We start from the raw sequence: 27,484 nt of genomic DNA, 5'->3' as shown, positions 1-27,484 counted from the left end.
CAGCTCTTGCTCCATCATCCGAGTTGTTCTAGTTGTTCTCTGAGCCCTCATCCATTTTTTCTTGACATTTGTCTGCTGCTTGGAAAAAAGATGGTGCTGTCATATACATGAGTGATTAATATGGAGTTGCTCAGGGGGAAGCAAATAGCTCTTGAAGAAGCTTTGGGACCTAAACAATAAAATATAGTTGATTACAAGAGATTTCTGGAGAAAGCAGCTGTATGTTGTATGACTAATACAAATGTTAAAATACGGAGGATGCCTTTCTGAGTTGGAAGAAGCTATTCCATAGTCATTCTAAATGTTACATCAGATATTAACTTGAGATTCTGTGACAGCATTTTTCACATATCCATTGAAATTATTTTGTTCCCTTTTAAATTTCTCAAGTAATACGTGGTTTTATTTTTTCTTTAGCTCCGGTTTAAATATCCTGTATCCTGGAGAAGCAGAAATCAATAATTTATTGAAATTGGTCTTAACCGAAGGTGAGAATGTTTTACTGATGTTTGACAGAGAGGTTTTTTTAATTGAAATCAAAAAGCAGAAATATTTCTCAACCTCTGGAGGGAGAACAGTACAGAATACTGAGCACTAGTCTGCTCTAAACCCTGTTCTAGGAAATGATGAAATGCTTCATATTCTGAAGCTGCCTTCTGAATGGCTACATAGTCAAGTGTATGTTAGGTGTAGAAAAGGAAAATTTGTCTAGATCAGTCAGCTGCTTGAAATTGAAAAGAATTAACATTCTCTTTTGTCAGTATTAATATTTCTTGTCCAGGTTGTATTTTAGAACACCTGCTTAGCAGTTAATGTCACCCATGGCAGTTATACAGTAACCAGAGGTCATTTTAGACCTTAGTGAAAAGAGTAATTTATTTGTGTTTGCCATGAAATAGAATTCTGGACTCAGGAGCAGCTGATGAGCAGAACTTTGTTACTTCATAGAAATGTGTTCACGTGTCAAAGTCTTTGGAATTTAAAACAGTGGTGTGTGCAGAGTAAGATTTAATGGTCTGTAGTGTCAGCAGTTACACTGTAAAAATAGTAACTTCCAGAACATAGCCTATATTAAGCAAGGTATCTGAGGAAATAAATTAATTCTGCAAAATGCTTTTGCTTTCAATTTTAGGAGAGAGAAATAGTGGTCTCTCTCAACTCCGTGATGTTATCCTGACTAATTTAGCTGAACAGCTTCAGAATAACAGATTTGGAAGTGAAGATGATGATCATTATAGGTAATGCAACGGTCTCGTCCTCCTCCTCCCTGCTCATAATATGCGTTTCTGTTATTTGCTTTAGGTAAACTTGCATAAAATTCTGCTGAAATGACTTGTTATCTTACTAGCCAGTGTGACCTGAAATACTGTCTGATGTCCATAGTGGGTAGGATTTTGTTGGGACAAGGAAGAGAGAGGTTGGATGTTTTAGGGGAAGCTTTGAAGATTTCTGTATACAAACTTAGCCTTATGTATACAGTAAATGTGGGTAATAATTTTTAAGTAGGATATTCTGCCATTACTCTCTATATCACTACGTTAGGTGACTTTTCAGCATTAAAACTGTCAGTCTCAGGTAATATGTTCAAGTCGGGAGGAGGTCTTTTTGGGAGCCATAGGTTCTATCAGCACAGTGCAGGAAATCACTGCTAATTTGTTGCATTGATTGTTAAACATTTCAGGCTTTGTTTTCTTTGTGTCTGAATCTCTGAAGTTGAACAGATATTTGTTTTGGTTTCACATAATTTGCGATACAGCTTGCTGAGGCTTTTGAGATGAGCTGTACAAAATACACCATAATTAGACTATTAACATTTTACATCTTTCCTGCATTTTTTGAAGACTAAATGATGAGCTGTTGCACTACATTCTCAAGATTGTTGTCCGAGAATCTTGTGTCTTAATCACCAAGTGCCAAACTGTATCTAAAGATGATTTTCAAAGGCTTCTTTCAACTGTGCCTGTAAGTGAAATGAATTTTGATAAAAGTATATTTGCCTTTGGCTGCTTTTCCTCTTTAAATCCATCATCTTCACTGATTATATAGCGGTGAAACTTCTATAATTGTGTGTCTTAACAAATACAGGAAAAAAATGTCTTTTGTTTATGCTGTACAGGGAAAGAATAAATGATTTCTTACAGCAAAGTAAATCTTGCAGTAAAGCTAAACCAGGTTTATATGTGGAATTATTTTCCAATTTATGTGGTAGCTGCTTCAATTTAAAGGAAGCTTGTGTGTATCAGCCCTCAGAGCATTACAACAACTTTAAAAAGAACATACAGTTGTGTGTAATGATTCGTAGAGGCAGAACGGATTATCATTTACAGACAAAAATGAGTGAAAATCGACTTAGTTTGATGGTAAAAGTACACACAGGTGTTTTCAGTGGTGCCAGCCCCTGATCTGGCTGATGGCAAAGACAAACACGGGCAAGGGGACAAAGTTATGGCCTGTGCTCCCGGAGGATGGGAAAGGAGTAGAATGGAACCATCACTTTGGGAATGTGAATTAAATTTAGCTCTCTGGTGGCATTATCTTCTAAGAATTAATTCATGTTATAGTACTTAAATGTTGTTATAATGTTACATACTTGAATAGAATGGCCCTGCTTCTGTATAAGCTTTGCAAGTTATTTGCAACCAGGTTGTTCTCTTAGATAAAAATGAAAAAGCTTGCACTAAATCAGCAAAAAACGCTTCTATTCAGGGAAAATTGTTTTTTGTTTTTACTTGTCCTCTCCCCCTACTTTTTTCCTCTTTTGTGTCAAAATACAAGGATTGCCTGAATCAAGCTTGATTAAAGGGTTTAGATAATGTAAAGTGTACTTATTTATGTTAAAGGCTGCATCTTCGTGCTTGCGGTATCTGATGGCTGTACAGAACCACCTCCTCAGTAACACTATTTTGATTAAACCCGATGACAATGATGACAGTGACAGCTCCTTGCAGGGAGAGACATTGAAGGTACAGGTAAACACCAAGTTTTATTCTAGAATGACTCTCTACAGTCAGTGTTCCTGTGACACCCCTTATTTCTGCAGTGCTTTCTACTTATTTTGTTGCTTCCTTTCTTCTCGATATAGCTAAATTACTGTAGACAGGATTTTTTCCTGTTTTCCAGCTAAAGTCTGCAGTTGTTCTGTGTTCAGTCTTCTAGGTTGGGTTCTATATTGTCAGTGAGAGCAGACACTTCCCTTACTAAATATACATATAATGAGGTTTAAAATGTATTTTAATTACTATGTGCTCATCATAAATATCATGTGCTCTCCATCATCTTTGCCAAGTCTGAGAAGCGAGAGAGGTGCCTGAGGACTGGAGGAATGCAAATGTCACTCCAGTCTTCAAAAAGGGCAAGAAGGAGGACCTGGGTCACTCTACACTGGTCAGCCTCACCTCCGTCCCTGGGAAACTGATGGAACGACTTCTCCTTGGTGCCATCTCAAGGCATATCAGGGATAAGAGGGTCATTAGGGGCAGTCAACATGGCTTTACCAAGGGGAAGTCGTGCTTGACCAACCTCATTGACTTTTATGAGGACATAACAAGATGGATGGGTGATGGCAGAGCAGTGGACGTGATCAACCTTGACTTGAGTAAGACATTTGACACAGTCTCCCACAGCATCTGGATGACCGGGTAGTGAGGTGGACTGCGAACTGGCTGAAGGGAAGAAGCCAGAGAGTCGTGGTCAGTGGGGTGGAGTCCAGTTGAGGCCTGGATCTAGTGCAGTGCCTCAGGGGGCAGTACTGGGGCCTATATTATTCAATATATTCATCAATGATTTGAACGAGGGAATAGAGTGACTGTCAGCAAGTTTGCTGATGACACCAAGCTGGGAGGAGTGGCTGACATGCCAGAAGGCTGTGCTGCCATCCAGAGACCTGGACAGGCTGGAGAGTTGGATGGGGAAAAATTTAATGAAATATAACGAGGGCAAGTGTAGAGTCTTGTATCTGGGCAGGAACAACCCCAGGTTCCAGTCTAAGTTGGGGAATGACCTATTAGAGAGCAGCGTAGCAGAAAGGGACCTGGGGGTCCTGGGGACAGCAGGATGACCATGAGCCAGCACTGGGCCCTTGTGGCCAGGAAGGCCGACGGCATCCTGGGGTGGATTAGAAGGGGGTGGTTAGTAGGTTGAGAGAGGTTCTCCTTCCCCTCTACTCTGCACTGGTGAGACCACATCTGGAATATTGTCTGAATAGTCTTGAATGAACGTGTAGAAGCCAGGTTTGTCCTAGCATGCAGGCTGTCTTACCATAGTAGTTTTTGTAACTAACAATTTTTCTATAGTAGTATTGACTTCTGGATTTCTGGTATTGTTTGTTAAGCTGGTTTTGTCTGCTGCCTTTTGAGACTTTGTGTGCTCTTAATCTGCTAAAGTTGAAAGTTATTTGTTCAGGCTTATTGAGTAAATGCTAAATATTGCAGTACTTCTTTTGTCTCACTATTCACCCATGTTTTCATTGTTCAGTTTCTCTCTCCACAGTGATCCTCATACCTGCTAGAACATTGTGTCACCAATGCTGTACCTTGGCTGGCTAACAGCTGTCGCCTCTGCTGGACGTGGGGATTCCTTCCCTCTAGAAACTGGATGTGCATCCTGTAAAACATGCACCTAGTTTCTCCCAGCACTTTGGGGCTTAGCATTAATCAAATTTAAGTCTTGGATGAATCTACTGCTGCAGGCCTGCCAGGTCACATTATCATTATTTTAATTTGGAAATCCATCGTTTTGTTCTGTTGTCTTTTTTTTGTATTCTCTAAGAATTCAAGTATCCTATAACTCTTTTTGTACCTAGGAGCTAAAGACCAGCATTTTGTCTCTTGCTACACAAATTCTGACAGGATGTGATGAAGTCCTAGAAATGCTGCAACAAGTCACTACTGCACTAATAAACAGTGACATTTCTGATAGAGAGCAAAGGTAAGACAAGTGTATGTTAAGTTTAAAAGAGTAAACTTGCTTTTTGTGGATTATTATACCAGCACAGTTCCCATGACTTGTTCTTTATAACTTCATACGTGAGCTTCAAAGGTATGTGAACCATTTCTTACTATAGCATTTGCTTAGCCCTTGTCTTTTGAAGAATTTAGAATCAGACTCTCTGTGTCAGTACTACCAGCTTGATAATAAAGAAACTTTGAACTGGTGAGTTTTTAGTCAGTTACAGTGGTATTTTTGAGCAGAGCAACTGGAAACAAATGGTATTCAGTCAGCCGGGAATACTCCTGCAAGTCGGGGCAGTTTTTTATTTTTAAATTGCTAACTATTACATCTCTAGTAGCTGGACTAGATACTTTATCCCATGGTAAGTCTTGGGTGTTGTTACAATATCCTGCATTTATCATCAGGTAGCGTCACCTTGCCCTTCTCTGTCTCTCCTCTGCTTAAAAATATATGTTGGGAATGGGATGTAAACAGCAGCTGTGAACCTTTTCTCTAGTTAAACAATCACTCCCTCGCCCAGTTGTGTCTCAGGTTTCAGTTTCTATGCTTTTCTGTGCCTGCGAGATTAGTTTTGTTTATTGACAATATGCAGTTCCTTTGAGATGTTTTCAGAAGGGTTTCATGTTTAAATATATTTTTATAGATACAGATTCTTTTAAATACATTGAGCTACATGTGCTGGCAGCCTGACATACATACTGAACAAATACATTTGTGTTTGATGTGGACTTTCATCCCATGCCCAAGGGAGCTTATGATTTTCTAAGTAATTATTAAACTCTTGATTTACTGTCTTCTTATCTATCATTGTTTAGTAAGAATTGAAAGCAAAGACTAGACACATTGGAGAAATCATGTTTTCAAGATATTAAGTTCTTGGTTGTTGGCTTTTTTGTTTGTTTGGGTTTTTTTAAAATGCAAATGTTCTCTGCTGAATTTTAAATTGCCTACTTACGCAGTCTGTTACAAGATTAAACAGATGACTAAAATTAGAAGTGATACTCTATGAAAATAGTTGTTACTATGTAAACCTTGGCTCCTCTTACAGATTAAAAGGCCTGGAACAAATTACAAAGGCTACTATGCTTGGTCATCTGCTTCCCGTCCTGCTGACATCCCTGATGCATCCAAATTTGCAAACTCTGACCATGGCTGATGCCTTGATGCCTCAATTGGTGCAGCTGGTTCTTTACACAAGTCAGGTATGATCTTTGTGTCAGCAGTTTTCTACAACAGAAAAAAGATGTGGCATGTTCTACAGTGCTGCAGATCTTGGTCAGCTTTCTGCAGTAAGTGATCCAAGATCAGAGTTCAAGAATTGTTCAACAGCTACAGGAGCTGATAATGCTGAATGTTAAGTTTGACTTGGTAAAACAGCTGCTGGGTAATGCTTTGTTGTCAACAACAACACACAGTGTGATTGCTAATATATTCAATAATGAGTTCATAAAATCATGTACTGTTTGCGCGTTTCTAACACTATATTTTGTGCTGCAGACTGCTCTGCTGCTTAAAACTCAATCTCCAGTTTTCTCGGAACTGAACAGTTCCCCCAGTGGTGCATCAGAACAGAAAGGGAAGCTGTTGCCTGATGAGAGGTGATTTTCTTTACATTTGAGTCTTTTCATGGGATTAAATATCTTAGCTGTAATGTTAATTGGACCATTGCTGCAGCAATCTTTTTTAAGGCCAAGCTATAATGGTTTGTGAGGCTGTCTTTGACATATATAAGCCTTTACAAAAGGCAATTAGTTCTAAATTTTTTTGGCATATGGAATTAAATGATTAATATCTTCAGGTTGTTTGCACAGGATATGGTTGGCTTTGTTTTTTCCCTCAGCTCAAGCATTAGGAATTAATTCTAAATGCTTCTCTTACAATAATTTAGGCTAAGGAGAACCATCATGAGTAAATGTAAATTGTTTTGGCAGCATGAGATACAGTATTAAAACTATTGGAAAGATATTAAATGGTTTCATTTCCATAGAGAAATAAAACTATTTTAAGTCCTGCATTTAAATCCCAAGTCTCAGCTCCAAGTTACACAGTTTCTGCCTAGAAACAGAAACCCACAGCTGAATTAAATAAAAAAATGCTTATCATAGCTATTTGCAGCGTTGCAGAATTTGTGGTATTAAACAACTTGTGATAATGTGTAATATAATGTGTGAAAACTATGAACAATTTACTTTCAATCCTCCTTGAAATTATAAGCCTCAGTGGAATATTAGGCATATTGTTTTATGACAGTATAATCAGCTTTGGGCGCTGTCCCAGGAGGGAAATTGTTGTGTTGTTGGTTTTTTATGCTACCAATCGTGTATTAGAATCCATATGTAGTACCATTTATATTTTGTGGTGCTACTTGGGTTGTTTACAATAAATCGGAAACTGGAAAGCACGGGGAAAGGTTCAGATTTTACGGGGTAGAGATCGGCATAGTTATTTCTAATGTACAGGGTTTGTACTATTGAAGTTCTGCATGTTCCCTCAGTACAGTTGTGCCCAACATGAGGAGTCAATACTTTGTGTGGCTTTGTATCAATACTGAGAGGTGATTTGAAGTACTTTCTAGTTTGGTGTCTGAATATATAGTAGAAATCTGTGCATTTCATTTTAGGACTGATTTTTCACTCTAATTTCAGAATGCTGGAAGAGAAAGAAGAACCAGGTTTTCTTACGGGTTTGAAGATCCCTGCTCCCTGGGCTGCTGGGAAAACTGTAGAAACAGTTCATCCCGTCAGGGATAACTATAAATTTAAGGAAACTGTACATATTCCAGGAGCCCGCTGTTTATATCTTAGATTTGACAACAGATGTTCTTCACAATATGATTATGATAAGGTAAGCAAGGACCAACTCAGAAATTCTTTCTTTTGTATATATTTCCATCAGCAGCACTTGCCGTTTTCATCTTTTCTGCCCTGCGTGTTTCATGGCACCGTATTTCCGGTGATCAGAATAATGCAGGAGGTTTTTATGGACAGGAGCTTGTTAGTGTGCACTTTAATGTCATGGTCTCCTTACTTCAAGGCTGGAAAGTACGGGGATGCAGAGAGGCTGTTAAGTTCATTTCATGATGGCTCAGGTTGTCAAAGTTTGACTTCCTTCTCAGTTTTGCTGCTGTTCAGTTTTCCTTATTTCTCAAATTGTAATCGAGCTGCCTGCTTTGTCCATCAGCACAGTCGGTTTAAACTGGGCAGAACTGGAAGGTGGCTTTTATTTTCCCTGATGATAAATGGCTTGTTTACATGGATTTACAAGTATTTTCAATTTCAAGAACATAACTAGTAGCACTTTGTATAATCAGAGAACTGCTTGTACTGTGTGCTAATTGTTGCTGTATATTCTTTGACATAGAGCAAATCCTGTGATTCTCACTCCCGTTAGTTATTTATAAGTGTCTTTAATATTAATGTCACCTGTTCCTGGCTAAACTCCTCCATAAAACTTCGGGCCTTGTCGTGTTCCCACTGAAGTCACTGACAAAATATTAACTTTGATGGGAGGAGGATCACTCTATTTATTAGTAGAGAGGCAGTATGTTCTCGTTAGCTCAGAAAGAGGACTGGAAGTTGGGATTTCTCCTGACTTCTGCTCCCAGTTCCGTTGCTGACTTGCTGTGTGATCTCAGGGGCAAGTCACTCCATTTCCTCTCTGCCTCAGTTTCCCCATCTGTAAAATGGGGATAATAATACTTGCCTACTCACCTCACAGGGCTGGTGTGAGGATTTGTTAATGTTGATAAAGCGCTTTGAAAATATAAAGCGCGGTGTAAGTGCTAAGTATTATTATTATTATTAGATTTTCTTGTTTTTCTCTTACAGTCTAACAGTGTATTTTATGTTTTGAAGTTGGTGATCTATGCTGGTCCTAACACAAACAGTAGGAAGGTTGCTGAGTATGGAGGCAATACACTGGGATATGGCAGCCGTAGTGTCTTAGGAACTGGTTGGCCGAAAGACTTAGTAAAGGTACAGTATTATAATCCAACAATCTTTCACATAGAAAAATCCCCTTTGGAAACCATGTCGAGTCTGTTTGAACCCTGATAGCAATGAAGTCCAAGCTTTTAAGTGTTCGGTTATCCATGATGAGATCGCTTAAGTGGGCTCTTAAATCATTGGGGAATAACTTGAAATTCAGCTTTATGTTTTATGTGTGACGCTTCTCTTTGAGCTGATCTTGTTTTGTTATGTCTTACTGGAATTCATTATCAGCATGTTTCGGTCCTGGAGTCTCTAATGGCACGAGTGTTCTCATAAATATATCTTCCTAGGAGAAATTCTTGCACAGTCTGAGGCTGTGCATGTTTTCTTAAGGTCATAACTGCATTTTTTTAACAGTAGCCCACAAATATAACAAGCCGTAAATGTATAATAACTTTCCAACCTTTTGTGTTGGGTTCTAGGATTACATTGGGTGCTTTTGGCAGTAAAGCAGAGGCAGAAAAATCCCTCAAACTTCTTGAAATTTCAGTACTTCAAGAATTTTGTGCTACGTTCCCTCAGATTGTATGCAGTATGTGTTTTTTCTTATGTGTTTATACTGCTGCATTGTCCCATAGGGAAACTGGGCTTGTATACATAACAAAAAGCAATTTCAAAAAGAAAAACAAGAAGTAATGAACTGGAAAGCAATTCAGACAAGCCCTCCATTGCTCACAATCACTGGAATTTCATTGATTTTTCTTTTTTTTCAGACACAGACTTTTACACTCTTCTTTTAGCAAACTGTTCTATTAATGTGCTTATATTCTTCTCCTTGAAGAGCTTGTCTGTCTTCCTTCAGGAAGGGAACTGTTAATTATTGCATGGTGTCTTGCAGAAAAATGATGAAAGTGTTTTGATGAAAATCAAGGCCAAGTAATACAGAGTGACTTGATACATTCTACTTCTGATTCTACAACTCTGATCATTTTTTTTTGTTTTACTGTAATTAGCCAGCAGCAAAATTAAAATCAAATTGTCCACCGAAAGATATCCTTACAAAAAGGGAAGAAGCTCAATCAGAGTATATAATTGGAGATAAAAATAATACTTAGATAACTGTCACTAAAAGGATTAATCCGTAAAATAAGCACCATTTATGAAAAGCCTATTTGTTTGCCTCAATTCTTAAATGTTTCTTCTTTTTTTTGTTTTTGTTTGTTTGTTTTCCTCTCCTCCCCGTGAAAATGTGAAGGTGGAAGGAGACACAGTCACGTTCTCCTTTGAAATGCGGAGTGGCCGCGAGCACAACACTCCAGACAAAGCCATGTGGGGCTTTGCTTGCACTGTCCGAGCACAGGTACTCACACAGCAGATTCCGTGGGACAGGTTTCACTTCAGTTTATCTCGTTACGCACTTCAGATCAAATCCAAATGTACTTCAGCGCTGGAAGTTAATATCTGAAATTGAAAACAGTAACAGGTTATTTATTTGGGCAATAAGACATGATGATGATTCCAGGCTGTAAGGAAGAGAGGGGAGGGACTTTGGGGACAAACACAAGGAAACTTGAATCCTGCTGCTGGGAAACTGGGACTGGGGCCGTGAGACGGCAGATCTGCGGGCCAGAAAATGACTGAACCAAAAATAACTTTACCTTTTCTTTCTTGGTTCAGAAAAACAACATTTAAGTCTAGTTTCTGGTCTTGAGTTGTTCTTATATAGTGCTATAAATTGTTGAAGCATTTTTTTCAATATACCTCTGTGTAAGAGACATATGGTAGATGCATCTTTTACATATACAAATATAAAATCTCCCATCTTGAAATGCATTGGGGAAGGACTTGATGGTTGATTGATTAGTACAACTTTATTGCTGTTCCTACTGCAGGAGTCTTCAGAGGATGTGTCAGGAGGTTTGCCCTTCTTAGTTGACCTGGCACTTGGCCTTTCCGTGTTAGCTTGTTCTATGCTGCGAATATTATACAATGGACCAGAAATTACCAAAGATGAAGAAACCTGTCAAGAGCTCTTGAGATCTAAACTATTACAAAGGTAGAAAAAAAAAAAAAATTAATCTGAGTTCCTATGTGGGTTTTTTTTCTGAGAGAAACTGATTTTTGTAGTTGTGCTGGAGGTTGTTCAGGAGTTCTGGGTTGCCTAAAACTAAGGAAATGTTCTATAGAACAGAGGTTTTCTTTAGAATAAGTAGAGGAGGATTGGGCTGTGTTTGGTACAAGCCAAACAATATGTGAATATGTTGTCTCTTTTTATAAGGCGTTGTTGACTGATGTGTCTTTCTGAATAAGGGCAGTTAGGAAAAAATAATTTAAAAAATCCTTTCTTTTTTCCTTTATTTTTTCCAGGTGCCAGTGGCAGGTGGAAGCAAATGGTGTAATATCTCCAGCCCTTACACCAAGTCCTTCTCCGTTGCCTCTTACCATAGATGAAGACAGAGAGTTTACATATCCTTCGGATGTTCTGGTGCCTCCTGTCGGACACTATTTTGATTTGCCAAGGATCAGGCTGCCTCCAGGAATCATGATAAAGCTCAGGGAAATTTCTGGACGTGCTCGGCCTCAATTTAGACCTAGTATAAAGTAAGTAGACGTTGGTTTGCTTGATTTTTCTAACTTTTATTGTTTGATATGTTTGGTGCTATAGAAGCAATGGTGAGGATGCGGCGTGGCTGTTTTGTATGATGGTATGCATTTAATATTCTGTAAATATTTGTTTGTGACTGCAACACCTAGTGGATTGTAAATATGAATTGTCAAAGTTTGTCCCTTATTCTTGCTTAACCAATTTGGCTTTACCTGTAATCCTAGGGAAGTGATCCAGCCAGAAGTAATGGAGGAGATGGTAGTTTCATGTGTGATTAAACACTTGAATTTGGTTGATGCACTCCAGTCCCTGATAAACTTCCAGTATCAAGAAGAACATGCTGAAGAATATGATTTACTTTGTAAAATTATGGGAGAGACCTTTAAGAAGCTAAATGCCATGGAGAGACAATTGCAGGTAAAAATAAAATTACACTTAAAAAACCCAGAAGACTAAAGGTGTATTAACAGCATTTTAGAAACACAAATATAAAACATACTCAGATTTCTTCCTTAAATATCTTTTCTACTCCTTAAGATGAACAACTGCAATCAGTGTTATTTTTTGTCTCTTTATTAGAGTGTGGCTGAGCTGGAGCAGAAATGGCAGAATGAGGTGGATGACGCGATGCATGGGAAGCTGGAGAACAATGTCCCATTCTTTTACGATTATCACTTCAACGAGGTAAGTGTTGTGGCTGCTGTGCATGCTCACACTGCTCTCAATATACGTTCATCCTTCTCCTTTGCTTTGTTTAGAGCAAGATGAAAGAACTGGAACTTCTGTGTTCCATGAAAGAAGTTTCTTTTGATGGAAGCGATCTGGAGAACGTGGTCCTCGCGTTAAGGTGAGTAGCTGGCTGTGGAGTGCACCGTTCAGGTGGCTGTAGCTGTGGAATTTCAGGGAGTTCCAAAAGTAGCTATACAGGCTAAAAATTGCACATATAACATAAATGCTTATTGAAGTAGCCACTTAAATCTTGTTGCACCCTATGACACTTAAAGATGTGAAACAGAAGCTAGCACTAATTCCATTAAAGGCTGGTAGACCTGCAGTAAGGAAACAATCTTTGGGAGCAGGAACATTCAGATGAACTTTAACCAGGGATGCAAACGCTTTAAAACTCAATTTTCCTGTCTGTCTAGCAATATTTGATTAAACTGTTAGAAACATTTGTCCTAAATATATTAATATTAGTACCTGCAGCTACTAGTACTTACTAACAAAGCACTTGTTTATTTCTTTAATTTTTTCTGCTTTCTACTCTGCTGGCATAGAATCGATTGATGCTATATGTCTTCTTTAAAGTAACCTTTCTCACGGTAACACTTGATGGCAGAAGGCATTAAAACATAATTGAGTTTATTTATTTTATTTTTCTTCCATAATTTTAGGGAGAAGTTTTTTCAAGAGGTGAATTCACTGATACAGAAGACCTCTCATCCCTTAGCAAAAACAAAAACATTAGTTAAGAGCTTGATGAACAGAGCAGAGCTGTTATTACACGTCACTATTGCAGCACAGTCTGGTATCACAAGGAGTATATCTGGTACTCCCGCAGAGACTCCAGGTACATATATTGTTATCAGCATTATACTTCTTTTTTTACTAAAGAGATAATTTATTCCTTTTCTCTTATTTTTCCTCTTTCACTTAAACCTTTTGTTTTTACTTTTTTGAAATAAATCCTTTTACACTAAATGAAGTTGAGCCTTTGTTTTCCGATTGCCATAATGGTGGTTAATTAAGGTCTGAGTAACAAGTGGAATTTAAACTTTAACCTTCTGAATTATTTGGAAAAAAAAGCTTAACCTAATCAAAACAAAACTCATTTGAAACAGTACCTGAAAACAGGGAAGTCCTCAGAATGGAGTTGCAAGTTCTTACTTAGATGGTATCTTCCCCCTCCTATGTTATATCTTTAATTGGAATGTCCACAGTGATTTCAAAACCAGTTTGTAAATAATCTCCTACCCCAGGAGTGACATTCTTTCATATTGTCTAATATTGCAGCCTGTAAATCGGCGTCTGAAACCAAAGTGATATCTCACGCAGTCCGCCAGCCCGTCTTCCTGCGCAGCATGTCAGCTCCATCCGATTTAGAAATGATTGGTAACGAAGACATCGAGTTTGCTAGGTCGAGTCAGAGGTATACAGGGGTTTATTCCACTAGGCTGCTTTACGATAATATGGCCTGTGTTGTTAAAAATCTTCATAAACTTTGCAAGCATAGCACTGTTTGTTTTTTTTTTTAATTGGATCAACTTACTGCTACTGCATCTAATTAACCTGTATTCTCGTAGGCGCCGCCACGTAACCAGCCACAGAAGTAGCTCTTTCACACTTCTGCAGTCACTGGCCATTGAGGACAGCAGAGATAAACCCACGTACAGCGTCTTACTGGGGCAGCTGTTCGCTTTCATTGGAACAAATCCTGACCAAGCGGTATGTCCTTAAAATGTGCTACATCATTCTATTTTCACATTGAAACTTTCACAAAGAAGGGAGGTGCCTTGCTTGTGTCCCGCTAACAAAAGCAAACGGAATCTCGTAGGTGTCCAGCAGCAGTTTTCTGCTGGCTGCTCAGACCAGGTGGCGTCGGGGGAACACGAGGAAGCAAGCGCTGGTGCACATGCGGGAGCTGCTGACGGCAGCTGTCCGGGTCGGCGGTGTGACGCATCTCGTGGGCCCAGTGACCATGGTACTTCAGGGAGGACCAAGGTTTGCTTATTTCTCTGAGAATAATTAAATGTTGTAGTCTCTGTAGAAGATAATAAACAGCTCTGCGTGAAGAAAAACTGTAAGAACTGGCTACCTGTGAGGGCTCAAGTTTGCAGAACTAAGCTTGCAGCAACCACTTTGATTGGCACTTGTGGGGTAAGAAGGCAGAAACTGCTAAGAAATGCATTTATTTGGCAGCAGGTGAACTTTCCTTTCATACTGGAGTGACACAACCATGAACATGTATATAGTGTGTCTTACTCTCCACACTATTTCTAAATTAATGTTAGTTATGTGTTAGTGGCAGATTTAGCAGATGCGAATAGTGTCATCTATATTTGTTCAATATCTTCTCCCTATCTTGTTTGCAAGCAAATTTCAATCATCTGTGGTAAAACTACCGTACGATCTTCTTTACATATGTTTCATATTAAAACATTAAGTCACTTGCAGTTTTGCTTCTAAATCTTCCTTGAGTAATTCTTAATATGTGCTGATATATTTTTTAAAGCTCTATTTGGAAGTTTGTTTACTTTATTTAACCTCAGAAGCCTACCATTTCAAATGTCTACCAACAGAATTGAAGAGCTCACGTGTGGCGGGATGGTGGAACAAGTCCAGGAAGCTTTTGGAGAGACGATGACGTCTGTGGTCTCGCTGTGCGCTCGCTACCCCATTGCTTGCGCGAATAGCATTGGCCTCTTATGCACTATACCTTACACGAGGTAGGACGGTGTTTTGGAAAGGAAAGGAGGGCATCTGCAGCTGTCCTTATTAGGGTTTGTCTTGGGGAGAAGCCTCATATAGTATAAAAATATTCCTTTTCTTCATAATGAGGGGTGTCTGAGAACATCCTGTGAAGTTTTCTCAGAATATGCAATTTTCTTTGGGGAGGACAAGGGAGAGACAGAACTGTCTTTCTGCAAAGTGAAGTAATTAACTGTTAACAGCACGTTCTGGATCTTAACTGTTTCTGTTGTTAGTGACCAAAAAGTTACTTAAACAAAACCTGAATTTGTCTTCTCATACAGGAGCGAAGAGAAGTGTTTGGTACGTAGTGGCCTGGTGCAGCTTATGGACCGGCTTTGCAGCTTAAGCAGCCAGACAGAATCCAGTTCGAATGAAAAACAGACTAAGAAACAGAAGGTGGCCACCATGGCCTGGGCTGCATTCCAGGTGCTCGCCAACCGCTGTGTGGAATGGGAAAAAGAAGAAGGTAGGAACACTGCGGCTGTATTTCTGCTGTGCGCTTCAGAATTGTGCAAGTGCTTGAGAAGCAGTGTAAATGTATTTGCAATAGGGCATCTGCTCACCATTACTTCAGTATTGTTTGGGTTATCTACAACACACAAGTGGATACAGAAATAAGTTGATTTTCTTCGTGTTTTTTCACTTTTAGTTTTTTTCCTCTATATGGGAGAATGTTGCAGATAATTTCAAGTCTGGCACGTGGTCTTGGTTCTGTCTCGACATAATCACAGAACCTGCAGACCCTGAGCGATCACTTACCCATTTTTCCTGTGATTCACCCATAACACACATAAATATCTAGACACATAGCTAGTGGGACATAGCTGTCGTATCAGGTTTTATTTTTAATTAAACATATTTATATATTAAAATTTTTACTATAGCAAAATGGAAGGGTTTTTTTACTGTTTTCAGTTTATGGGCAAGGGATTTGGTGGTGTGTACATTAGTTTTTGGTAATTACGACTGTGTTCTTGCGTGACTTTTGAAGGTGGTTCGACAGAAGCTGTTCACTCTGGCCTGGCCCGTCAGGTCTCCAGCCTTCTTACCAACCACCTCGCTCGCGCCACGGAGTGCTGTGGTAACCAGGCTGCGGGAAATGACGCACTTCAAGATGTTCTCAGTCTTCTTAATGACCTGTCAAGGTACTAGGCCTTTGTCTCTAGAGTATTTTTTCCAAGTATGAAAGCAGGGGGGGGCTTTTGAGAGGTTTTTTTGACAGAGGTAAGATAACTTTCAAAACCATTCTAGAAGTTGATTGTAAACTGACCTTTAGTGTTTAATCAGTGCTATCAGTCTATGTAAGAATTGTTGTAGATAAGGTTGTAAGATGCTGAATTGTTTTTAATTACATATTGTAAGTAATAAGTTAGTTTTTAATTTCAAGAGCATCATCAAACTTTTGTTTTTCTTTTTCAAATAGCGGTTACCTGTTTGTTTGTGTTTTGGGTTTTTTTCCCTTTCAGGAGTCACATAGGTAAAGCAATCCTGAGCCAGCCAGCCTGCGTGTCCAAGCTTCTGTCACTTCTCTTGGATCAACGTCCTTCTCCAAAGTTGGTCCTAATAATCCTGCAGCTGTGTCGTGCTGCGCTGCCTCTCATGAGTGTTGAGGACTGTGGAAACGTGGAATTGCCTCCCTGGAGTTACTCGGTTCCTTCTCTGAACAGCGAACAGGATGATCCCAGTGACCCAGCCTCCAAGATTGCGTCTCTGCTGCTGGCCAAGCTGGCGGATTACGTAGTGCCAGGTACCAGCATCTCCCTTGTGTCGTGATAATTTGAGAAACTGCCAAGCAAGTCATGTTTCTGCAAAGAGGTTTTGTATTGACAGAAAGCTCAAGTAGGAAGAAGATATATGATGCATCAGTGTTGAAAGGCAGGCTATTTCTGAGATTTAAATTTAACTGTTCTCAGACTAAATTGTGTGTCACATTGACGTTTTAGATGCATCTAGGGTGTGTTAGCATTAGTTTCAAGGGAAAGTTTGTTGATGGAGCTCATGATTGCGTGTTTGTTTTGTTTCATTTTTTTCCTTTCAACTTCAAGGATGCCAGACAGTTCTTTCTCCAACTGCCTCCGAGCCCGATACTGCTTTGGCAAAAGCCAGCCCTAAAAATTCCATAAAAGGCGATAAAGATCCTGGAGAAGAAAGCGAGGCAGTGGATGGTAAACTTTCTATTTTTATTCATAAACGGGAAGACCAGTCATCCCATGAAGTCCTTCAGCCGTTACTAAGGTAATCTTAACTCACTGGATCAGAGTTAGCTTACATGTCCGCTAGCAAAAGAACATAAAAGCATCTTAATTTCTCTGAAAACAAGCACATGAAAAATTAGCTACTTAAGTGATGTTGTATGGGAAAAATAGAAGGTATTGTATTATGGTATTACAGACCATGTAGGACTAGGGAATAGAACTATCAAAGCAAAATGGCTTTTAAAGCATTGCTTTTAATAATGCATATGCTGGATAATAATTTGCTATTACAAGGCTGATGTATTTCATTTTCACTTTAATAGTAGCTCAGAAGGTCGCCCATTCCGACTAGGAACTGGAGCCAACATGGAGAAAGTGGTGAAAATGGATCGAGACATGACAAAAGTAAGAAAAGGAATAACTGAAGAATTATTCAACATCCTAAGAACTGGTGGCCAGTCAGAATTCTTGTTTTTTACTGATGTTAAATCCCTTTTGTTAAATATTGTTTAATTTACAGAACTGTTCAGAAAGATAACTTTATATGGAATGTTAGCATTATGTAGTTACCGATGTAAATACAGGGGTTAAATGTTAAAAAGTAACTTCAGCTGATCATGTTTAAGTCTCTTTAATATTTTCTTTCCTGAAGTGTTTAATGCCTCTCAATAGTATGAATTTTAAATCACAGATTTAAATTAGATGTGCATGTTCTTGAGTATTTGCGCCAGAAATACTCATATGCGGCATTTTCATAAGAGAAGTAGAACTATACTGTTAAGCTAAGAATGGAGTATTAAAATCAACAAATCCACATTGACCTCTGATCTCTTTGTAGACAAGAAAAAACAACAAAAAGAATTTGTCTTATGACTCTGAGTACTGCATACAGAGGAAGGTGTTCTGACGTGTTCTCAGTACTTTTACAGATGCAGAGGGAGGAGAGTTAAATGCATCACGTGATGTGGCCAAGCAGAGCTAACGTTAGTATTTGTCCTGTGTGGCAATTTTATTTTCAGAGCGGTTGCTGTGAAGTTATTACAGAAGAAGCTGCTGCAGCTCTTCGGAAGGCAACTAAGTGGGCACAGTCTGGTCTCATAGTTAGTGTTGGGCCACCCATAGAAACTGTCAATCCAGAAGCTACGAGTGGGTTGTCCACAGGGGACAAAAAGAAGACGGCGCAAACATCTATTTGCAGAGAGAGGAATTCCGAGCTTGCCAGGTGAGTCATGTTGATTCTATAGAGTCCAGAGAAAACAATCTGAGTGTTCCTGAATTTCCCCTTTTTGTGGTGTGTGTCATTGTTGACAAGTAAAGTTTCTTTTCTTTCTCTCATTTTGAAATTAATGGGAAAATTGCTTTCTTGTTCTGTGCAGGACGGATCCCGTGAGGCCGTTCATTAGTGGTCACGTTGCAAACAGCATGGCAGCAGAGGTGATCGCTTTGCTCCATAGCTTGTTGATGGCACCAGAATCAAACGCAGCTCAGATATGGACAACGACTGCTGAAAAAGTAAGAAAAAAGAAGATTAAGTATCAAATTCTACACCAAGCATGTATTGAGTAGTTAAGAGAGCTTAATTAGCAATTTCCTAAGTGACTCCTTTGGGATTTACTGCTGCTGACTGGGATGTGTAACCACATAGGAGCAGCCCTTTCAGTAGGTGATATCTATCTGACGTCTTAGGGTAGAATATATAATAAAAAATTATCCAGTATTAGAGAACATGTTGTCATTCTGTAATTCACCTGCCATTCTTTTCAGTAAATAATGCTGTTTGTTCAGGGAGTTCTCTTGCTTTTGCTGGGTAGTTATTCTACCTTTGCTATTCAGCCAGCTGTGGTGGCACTCACACATCAAAGAACTTAGAATATTCTGAATTATATAATTCTCTTCAGGAACAAAAATAATTCTTCTGAGACTGTGTGTGGGCTGGAGGCTTGGGGCACTGGGGTTTGTCTGAATTGTGCTTTGAAGTCGTTCTCTGGTATTTTTGCTTCTGTTTTCAGGTTCTGTCTCGGGCTCTGATGTACATTCCACAACTTGGGAAATATGCGGAGAGTATTTTGGAGAACGGGAGTAGCAGCGGAAGGAAGCTTGCAAAACTTCAAAGGATCGCTCGGCAGGCAGTAGCTGCCCTTTGTGCTCTGGGTGGCTTTAAGGAGACCATTAAAATAGGTTCTGAAGTTCAGGTAATTCAGCACCATTCACACTTATGAGAAATGGTCCTTCTGATAATGTTTTGCCTGTTTCCTAGGACTGTGTATTGATGCGGTGTGTGGTATTAAGCACTCTGTTTCTTTCTGCAGAGCCTCAAATCTTACACAGCCCTTCTTTGGTTGTAGGTTTTAGGTAAAGGAATAGCAGGAAGCATTGGAGTTGTGGCATCTATTAATGAACAAGAAGGTATAGCAACGGTCAAATTTCCACCCACCAGTATAGACAATAGAAAGACTTCACAAGCATCAGACACATTAACTATCCCATTATCTAGGCTCTATGTTCCAAGATCTGAGGTACGGTAGTTTTAATAATCCAATATTAAGTATGATATTTATTTTTTTGTCATAGCATATTGGCAATTAATCTGCAGCATGTAAAAAGTCTGTTTCATCTTTGAAGATTATTTGTAAAGCTTGCCTCATTTTTTTAAATGTATCTTAACAATATAAATATTTAAATTCTCATTTAAGTAACAAGGGTATTCATCTTTTGGTGCTTAAAGATGTTCGGTTGCATACTGTGGTGTTTTTTTGTACTTTTTTTTAGTTGCTGTTTGTTTGGGTTTTTTTTTAATTGGTGTTGATTTTGTGCTAGTACAAAATAAGAATTAACTCCAGGTAATAAAACACCCTCGTTTCTTAGAAACTAACTACTTGAATTTAACTTTTTACCGTGCCCCCCCACCATCAGGCATTGCCTCTTCATAAACTGTCCATTACTGAGAAGGTAGTACAGGCAGTCCAGTCCATGTTGCTCCCTCAGGAGGGAAGTCTCTCTATTCACACCTCACTTCCTGCAACAGGAGATGGCTCAACCCCAGTAATGGCAGTGGTCCGGCTTCTCGCTGAAATCAGAACCAGGTGAGCCCTTGGTGTTTGTGCAGCACCCCACTCTGTTTTCATACCATACACAGATGTTCAGTAAAACTGCCCAGGTTCTTGTTTTCTTCCTCAGTTGGTACTGACATACAAAAGCAGGGGACAATGCAAAAAATCTTGTTTGCTTCCTTAACTGCATTCAGTGTCTGGATGTTGTTAAAATGAGCACCAAAAAATAAAGTGCCCCTTGTAACGTTGGCAATGCCTTGAGCAAATGCTTCATATAAGTAAATACTGTGAAGCAAGTAAAGCTTCCATTGTGGAAGTTCCAATGAACAGCTGAGCAGCCAAAGAGACATATCAGTCAGCATGCTGGCTTTTCCAATAATCTTGAATTCAATATGTGTAAAGACAACTTTGATTTCAGTGTACACTTTTATAATGCTTTAAACATATTCTTTTTCCATTAAGAGCATGCCTGGTGATGGCTCAGCTGTTAGAAGACAGCTCATTCTGTGAAGAATTCATTCAACAGTGTCCAGCTGCTGTAGAAGTTCTGAATTTGGTAGCGCAGGAGTGCAGCCCTGGTAGGTCTTCAACGCGTTCTTGCAGCTTTGTTGTCATATTCGATTCAGAGACATAACAGCTTTTAGAATCCTTTCAGTGTTTTGTCCGCCAGCTGCTTAGAGTTTGAAAGCTTAGCACAGTACAGCACGTCCTGTCATAGCTGCCTAATTAGCATAACAATGGCTTAATGGCTTTGCTAACCAAATATAAATTAAACATAAGGAAAATTATTGCTTGTATACATTAGATTCTATCTTTAATTTTGTCAATTAGGTGAGACTATTTGTTCAGATCTCTGAAAATGCAAATGTTATATTTGTTTCTATTTACCTGTATTAAGATTTGTGTTGTCGCACTGAAGTAACTAGATTTGCCTGGAACCTCATGAGTTGGTTTGGTTTGTTGTTGCAGGGGAGAGGCTCCTTGTTGTAGAAATGCAGTGTGAAAGGTTACGAATGTTGTATCGTGATTGTGCTCGACCTCCTCCTCCTCCTCTCCAAGCAGACAGAAGGCAGGTGAGCACAGACACAGAGCTGAGGCTGCTGCAGGTGAAACCAGACACTGAGTACAGACAGCCTGCCCGTGGTGCTGGGGCCACACTTCTTGGATTCTTATTTAAACATCTCATGTAATGTGAATTTCTGTAATGGGATGTGATTTGTTGTGATTGAAGTTATGGGAGTTGCATGTGTTGTATGAAATGCACGCTTCATAAAATGTGTCATTGGGTTTCAGTGGATGTCTTCAACTCCACTTGGTAGAATAAAATACTCTGTTCCTGTTTGCAGCCCAAAGAAATCACTTGGAGCCCATCAAGAGTGTTTCCCCCTGTGCGAGCGTGCATGTTCTCATCGCATCTCACGGCTGTGACCTTTCTGGCTGATCCTAGCGCAGGTGGGGGACTTCCTCGGGGCACATTTATCTACGCCACTTCACCAGTTCCAGTACAGGTAAGAACCCAACAACTGTACAACAGTTTGTATTGTTTAATATTCAATAGTGCATGAAAAGAAAACTTTCGGTTTTACCTAAGTTCTGTAAGTATTTTTAAATTATTTTTATTTCTAGGCACCGTCATTCTACTGGGAAATTGAGATAGTTTCCTATGGAGATACAGATGATGACACTGGACCAATTGTTTCATTTGGGTTTGCTACAGAAGCTGAGAAACGGGATGGTGCTTGGACAAACCCAGTGGGCACCTGCCTTTTTCACAAGTATGTTGGAGATGTGCATCAAACATCACGTTCTTGCTCAGTACATTTGTGTGCTCCTTAGGGAGGAGTATCATGAGCATGTAGTAGGCAACATGTATGTTTTAATTTAAATGTTAAAATGATGAACTAGATTATCCCCTTATCAAAATAAGGAGAGTTGAGTTGCCTTTTGTCAGCATCACAGCTTCCTAGACTTCAGCTGGTAGCATTCCCGCTCTGTTTCTGTGCGCTCTTTAATTTTCTCCTTGTGTTCCTTTGTAGCAACGGGCGAGCAGTCCATTACAACGGCTCCAGCCTGCTGCAGTGGAAGAGCGTTAGACTGGACGTGACTCTTTCTCCTGGTATGTAAGAGTGCAGCTAACTTGCTTGTCTGGTAAATCAGAAAGTTCCCCTAAGTGTAAGGGAAACAGTGGACAAGAAAACAGATTAAATCCATATTCTTCTTGTGGTGATTGTTTTTCTACAGGTGATGTAGCAGGAATTGGCTGGGAAAGAACAGAAGGAACTCCACCCCCTCCAGGGCAGCCAGCTAAAGGCAGAGTTTATTTTACATATTGTGGGCAGCGACTTGGGCCGTATTTAGAGGACGTCTCTGGTGGAATGTGGCCAGTTGTCCACATCCAGAAAAAGGCAAGTTTTTAACAGAAATATGTTGCTTGAGATGTATTATTTCAGAAATATTAAAAACATATAGAAGTGTTGAACCTGCTTACCTCTCTATAAAAAAGTAGAATGGTAGTTTTTACCTTTTGTGAGTTAGGTTGAGATATTCCATTGCCCTTCCCAGGTGCATGCATGTTTTGTTGTTATTTTGAACTTTTCCTGCCCATAAGGACACTAATGTGCAGCTGGCTGGATAGGACGGCATTATTCTGTGCCAGCTGCCCTTCCATTAGTATTCCTTCCCAGCAGTGACCCTGCTTCAAAGTATCCCAGCTCAGTATGCTGTCTCTTGAAGATAGAAAAAAAAAAAAAAAGGAAAGTTCAAAGTTCATGTTTAGAAGCTTAATACTTTCCCTGCTGCATCCAGTTTTATAGCTGGCGATGCTGGGAAAAGCACATGGTGTGGAGATGCGATCAGCTCAGTGCTTTGATGTACATCTTCTTTCAGAACACCAAAGTCCGTGCTAACTTTGGATCTCGGCAGTTTGCCTACGCGGAAGGACAGGCTCACAGGAACGCTGCCGATCTCTGCATCGACCTGGCTGAAGAAATAAGCGCCAACTTTGAAGCGTTGCCTTTTGCCATGGCTTCTGACAGCGATAACGATGCCGGCACCAGCATAGCTTCTGATCCCGGCACCCACGGGCCTCCTTGTAGAATTGCTGCTGTTGCTACGGCTCAACAACGTAAAGTGATGATTAATTTTATTTTTTTTTTAAATCTCCTTTAGGAGAAATCACAGTCAATTAAATAGGATTTAATCCTGGCTGCAGTCCTTGGGTACTGCAGTACAACAAGCATTGTCAAATAGGTGCTTATTTGATTTTAGACAAGGCAACTGAAAAAAATCTTACTTTAATCGTCCTTTATATGGATGCACAAATTATTCTCAATGCGACTTCAATGAGAAATTATCTCGTTAGGGCTTTGAATACACTAAGATGTTATAGCTGATTGAATCAGCCAGTTGGTTACGCTGTGCCAAAATGTATTACGCTTCCACAGGCTGATTGCAATATATCTCAAAAACTTCATGGAATATTTTTGCGTGCCTTCCAGTGCATTATGATCTCATTATTTCTATGTGTGTTTGGCAGAATATGACAGTGACACATCTTGCCACTATAAAATGGAGCTAAGCTACGAGAATTTTATCACATCGGGCCCCGATCCTCATCCCCCTCCTATTGCAGATGATGAAAGTGATGACGATGATGACGATGATATTCCCCGGGTGAGGAACATGGCAAGCTCTGCCTGCTATAACTTGTACTGTAAATACAGATCTTGTCATTCAGACTTTTAAGTTTTGCCATGCAAGAGTTTTCCCTGCTTTCTGAAGGAAAATACAGCTGTTGTTAACTGTTCTTTCTTCTTGGTGTTCTGTCTTTGTAGGAGGATCATTATGCCCTGTTGGTTAAAGCCTGGGAAACTAAAGTTTTCCCTACAATTAGAAGAAGATTCCGTAATGAGGCTGAAAGGAAGTCTGGGTTGGATCAGATTAAGGGAGCATTACAGTTAGGTATGGCTATGTTTATTTCAATGCATGTTGTTTTATTTAATGTGCAGTAAGCGTGAGGATAACACCTGTGTGTCTTATGTGTTACTGTATACAGGGATGGAAACTTTAATTTAAAGAAAAAAAAATCACTTGCTGTTTTTGTTAAGTACTTAGGACTTGGTTTGGGATCGTGATTTTTCTTTAACACTTTTACCTATGTCAGGCTATTTAAATATGAAAAATAGTTTAAGAAAAAGTGGCAGAATTTGTTGTGCTGTTGTGATGTGTCTGCAGAAGTACTTTGGAATAATAGTTTGGGAAGAAATTCTCTATGTGCATTTTCTGTCTGTGGCTATATAAATGCAGAACTTTTTCAGGACATTTTAATAAGGGGGGACTTGTAAATGAATGCAGTTCTGGCAAAACAACCTGTTTGTGGGAATGTCCCAGTAAGAGCAAAGTAAGAATTCTGAGCCCTGATGAGAAGCACACAAGTGTCTCTCAGGAGAGCTCCACTCCCTGTCAGCCTGACTGAATGTTTAAGTAATTAGATAGGTTGTCTGCATATCATGTTAATGAGAATCAGGACTTATATCAAGGGGCTGGATAAAATAACTAGCAGTCGCTTCTGTCTACCAGGAATGGTTGATATAGCACGACAAACCGTGGAATTCCTCTACGAGGAAAATGGTGGCATCCCAAGAGACCTTTACCTTCCTACTATCGAGGACATCAAAGATGAAGCAAACAAATTTACAATCGATAAAGTGCGAAAAGGTGAGGTCAGCTAAAAGTATCTTGAGGGAAGAATCAAAGTGAAGGGGCTCTGGTACTTGGGATCTGCTGTGTAAATCATAATAATTTGTTAACCTTAGGAAAATGCTGTACCTTAAGAGTTGTATTTTTCCTTTCTGTGCAGGTCTCACAGTGGTGACTCGCTCTCCTGACAGTAACAACGTCACCAGCAGCGCTGTTGGAACAGCTTTACCCAAGTTTGCAATTCGTGGGATGCTGAAGACGTTTGGTCTTCACGGTGTCGTTCTGGATGTTGATTCTGTGAGTAAAGACATGTTGGGAGGGATTTTAATGCATCAGCATCACACCTCTGTGAGCAAACGCAATGAAGTGTCCTGAACTCCTGGTTTGCTTCTCTTTTTGAAAGAAAAAAATATCAGCGTTCCTGTGTTTATTGACAGTGTTGGTTTTGGTGTTCCAGGTAAACGAGTTGGTACAAGTAGAGACGTATCTCAGGAGCGAAGGAGTTCTGGTCAGGTACTGGTATCCTATCGACATGTTAGAAAGGCCGCCCGCGGGTTATAGGAGGACTGCGACAAATGGATTGGTTACCCTGGATAATACCAACATCCAAATCCACAGGTAAAAAAAATAAAGGCAGTTGGAAGGCATTTGCATTATCTGACTTGATCTATAATGTTTCCTGTAGTACAATTATTTACTGCAACCATGTTTGGAGTAGTCTTAAACTTTCGAATCTTATTGTAGTTATTGGTTTAAAGCTGACAAAGATTCATTAATTCTTCATGTTTCAGTGGATAATGGGGTTTTGATTTATTTTTTTTTTTTAATAAAGGAAATAGGTTACAATTATCTTGTTGGAAGGATTTTAGTCATATAGAAATGTTTTTATACCTGCTGGTCTAGCAGGTACCTTCCTTGAAGCTCACATTTCTTGCCCTGTCAGGCAGTTGCTTCCTAGAATTTGCGGAGAGTTGGCTGCTAATTCAGATGCCTTAATTTGGTGCCAGAATTAGGTGGGCTGAGTGCTGTCTTTAGTGAATAAGAAAGATTTGGGCCTACTTGAACCTTTTAAATAAGAATAAATCAGGTGTATTTGTTCAGATTCACAGACAGGTTGCTGGATATGGCTTATTTTACGTGTGGTGAAGCAATTTTATGTTTTGACGTTTGTGTTTTCTAGAGAGCTTTTGCGAAGTGAAGCTGCTCTGGCCAAGCTATACTGCCGCATGGCTCTCCTCAATATTTTTGCCCCTAAATCTCCACATATGTTTACTCGGCTGTTTCATATTCCCGCTATCCGTGATATCACTCTGGAGCACCTGCAGTTGCTCTCCAACCAGCTTCTCGCACCACCTCTTCCTGGTAAACACTGATTTTTGTCACAGTTTTGGTTTAGTACGATAGTTTTTTGGGGACAAAAAAAATCTAATTAATTTGGCACTTATTGATTAATTAGTTAATAATGATGGTACTTGAAAAACTGTCTCAATGGACTCCTGACCTTAGTGGTAGGGTACTAAACTGAAATTGTTGCTAATGATCTAATTAAAAATGTTCAAGAGAGTTTGGAGTCCATCCTAAAGGTCTGTTCAGGGTGGTCCTGTCTGTTTGTCATTGATGCTCTTCCGTTTATTGCGGGGAGGGAGTATCCATGTGGGATGCTTGTGAGGAATTGAGAGTGTTTTATAGATTGAATCCAGGGTAATAAAACTAAATGCCAGTTGGGTCTCAGTTTTCGAAATTCAACTCTTCTTCATTTCACAAAGTGGTTTGTCCTTTTCCTACTGGAATCACAGATCTGATTAGAGAATGTATGTGCTGAATCATGGAAAAGAATCTTTGGCTAATTCAAGTGAGTGTTATCAAAGACAATTATCATGACAAAGCTATTCTGCATGCAAAGAAATGTGTGTAACATGGCTGGAGCATAAGGAGGAAGTCAGAAGTGCTGAATATAGGCTGTTAATAATTGAAAGTAATTATTCGCCATTGGAAAGAGTCCTGTTCCCTCCTCCAATTACTTTGAAACTTGGCTTCCTCTAACAGATGCTGCATTGGAAAAGATCCTCTTGCAGAGTACAGCACTACATTGCATGGCTTCGAGAATAATTTTACAAGCTTTTGTTTCATTTTTCCTTCTTAAAATATGTCTAATTCAAGTCTGCTACTACATACGGTTTCCAGCCCGGTGTTTTGGTGAATCGCTCGCTCCTTTGTGTGCTACACTTTTCTTTCTTTGACTTCTCCCATTATCTCCAGTGACAGCCATGAGATGTCGGGGCTGAGACCCGCTCAGGGCCACCTAAAAGTTGTCTTGTTCCTCTATGGGGAAAGCTTGACAACAGCTAAAGCCACTTTGACCTCATCTAGAATGAGCAGGGAGGAGAGCAGTTACTGTCCCCTCTCCTGGTTCTTAGGCAGTACATTGCACCACGCCGCCTCCATACGCGGGACAAAGCGAGGCAGCTGTGACAGCACAGCTTGGCGTGCCTGGCACCGCGAAGGGCTGGCTCCAGGCAGGTGACGATCACAGCTGGCATTTAGAGGCCACCCCGTCTGCAACCGCCTCTGTCAGGGCTGTGAGTT

The 27,484-nt window shown here is 39.7% G+C and overlaps 1 protein-coding gene across 3 annotated transcripts in view; it reads left to right on the top strand.

Annotated features, from left to right (window-relative positions):
• The window catches only part of HECTD4 (HECT domain E3 ubiquitin protein ligase 4), a 68,724-nt gene that overhangs the window by 22,992 nt on the left and 18,248 nt on the right, over window positions 1–27,484 (top strand). For 2 of the 3 annotated variants that reach the window (XR_014185477.1, XM_082066522.1), the window contains exons 14-56: window positions 418–488; window positions 1,133–1,238; window positions 1,842–1,962; window positions 2,841–2,969; window positions 4,802–4,926; window positions 5,999–6,152; window positions 6,448–6,548; window positions 7,596–7,794; window positions 8,805–8,924; window positions 10,135–10,239; window positions 10,772–10,935; window positions 11,247–11,480; window positions 11,709–11,901; window positions 12,064–12,168; window positions 12,243–12,331; window positions 12,879–13,054; window positions 13,498–13,633; window positions 13,788–13,929; window positions 14,039–14,205; window positions 14,784–14,930; window positions 15,237–15,421; window positions 15,947–16,100; window positions 16,422–16,702; window positions 17,001–17,190; window positions 17,474–17,555; window positions 18,170–18,372; window positions 18,527–18,662; window positions 19,160–19,342; window positions 19,496–19,666; window positions 20,064–20,233; window positions 20,663–20,778; window positions 21,170–21,273; window positions 21,547–21,708; window positions 21,827–21,975; window positions 22,237–22,316; window positions 22,442–22,605; window positions 23,087–23,324; window positions 23,736–23,872; window positions 24,034–24,160; window positions 24,779–24,916; window positions 25,059–25,195; window positions 25,356–25,516; window positions 26,079–26,260. Coding sequence is in view for 2 of the 3 variants with exons in the window: in XM_082066522.1 (XP_081922648.1) it covers window positions 418–488; window positions 1,133–1,238; window positions 1,842–1,962; window positions 2,841–2,969; window positions 4,802–4,926; window positions 5,999–6,152; window positions 6,448–6,548; window positions 7,596–7,794; window positions 8,805–8,924; window positions 10,135–10,239; window positions 10,772–10,935; window positions 11,247–11,480; window positions 11,709–11,901; window positions 12,064–12,168; window positions 12,243–12,331; window positions 12,879–13,054; window positions 13,498–13,633; window positions 13,788–13,929; window positions 14,039–14,205; window positions 14,784–14,930; window positions 15,237–15,421; window positions 15,947–16,100; window positions 16,422–16,702; window positions 17,001–17,190; window positions 17,474–17,555; window positions 18,170–18,372; window positions 18,527–18,662; window positions 19,160–19,342; window positions 19,496–19,666; window positions 20,064–20,233; window positions 20,663–20,778; window positions 21,170–21,273; window positions 21,547–21,708; window positions 21,827–21,975; window positions 22,237–22,316; window positions 22,442–22,605; window positions 23,087–23,324; window positions 23,736–23,872; window positions 24,034–24,160; window positions 24,779–24,916; window positions 25,059–25,195; window positions 25,356–25,516; window positions 26,079–26,260 (6,434 nt within the window). In the remaining variant the exon portion in view is untranslated. The remainder of the gene's footprint in view (window positions 1–417; window positions 489–1,132; window positions 1,239–1,841; window positions 1,963–2,840; window positions 2,970–4,801; window positions 4,927–5,998; window positions 6,153–6,447; window positions 6,549–7,595; window positions 7,795–8,804; window positions 8,925–10,134; window positions 10,240–10,771; window positions 10,936–11,246; window positions 11,481–11,708; window positions 11,902–12,063; window positions 12,169–12,242; window positions 12,332–12,878; window positions 13,055–13,497; window positions 13,634–13,787; window positions 13,930–14,038; window positions 14,206–14,783; window positions 14,931–15,236; window positions 15,422–15,946; window positions 16,101–16,421; window positions 16,703–17,000; window positions 17,191–17,473; window positions 17,556–18,169; window positions 18,373–18,526; window positions 18,663–19,159; window positions 19,343–19,495; window positions 19,667–20,063; window positions 20,234–20,662; window positions 20,779–21,169; window positions 21,274–21,546; window positions 21,709–21,826; window positions 21,976–22,236; window positions 22,317–22,441; window positions 22,606–23,086; window positions 23,325–23,735; window positions 23,873–24,033; window positions 24,161–24,778; window positions 24,917–25,058; window positions 25,196–25,355; window positions 25,517–26,078; window positions 26,261–27,484) is intronic. The other variant, XM_082066521.1, reaches the window with a different exon arrangement.

This window comes from Streptopelia decaocto (assembly GCF_964273445.1).
Source record: "Streptopelia decaocto genome assembly, chromosome: 15".
In the NCBI taxonomy this organism is placed as follows: domain Eukaryota; kingdom Metazoa; phylum Chordata; class Aves; order Columbiformes; family Columbidae; genus Streptopelia; species Streptopelia decaocto.
This window is presented reverse-complemented; position numbering and strand designations above follow the sequence as displayed.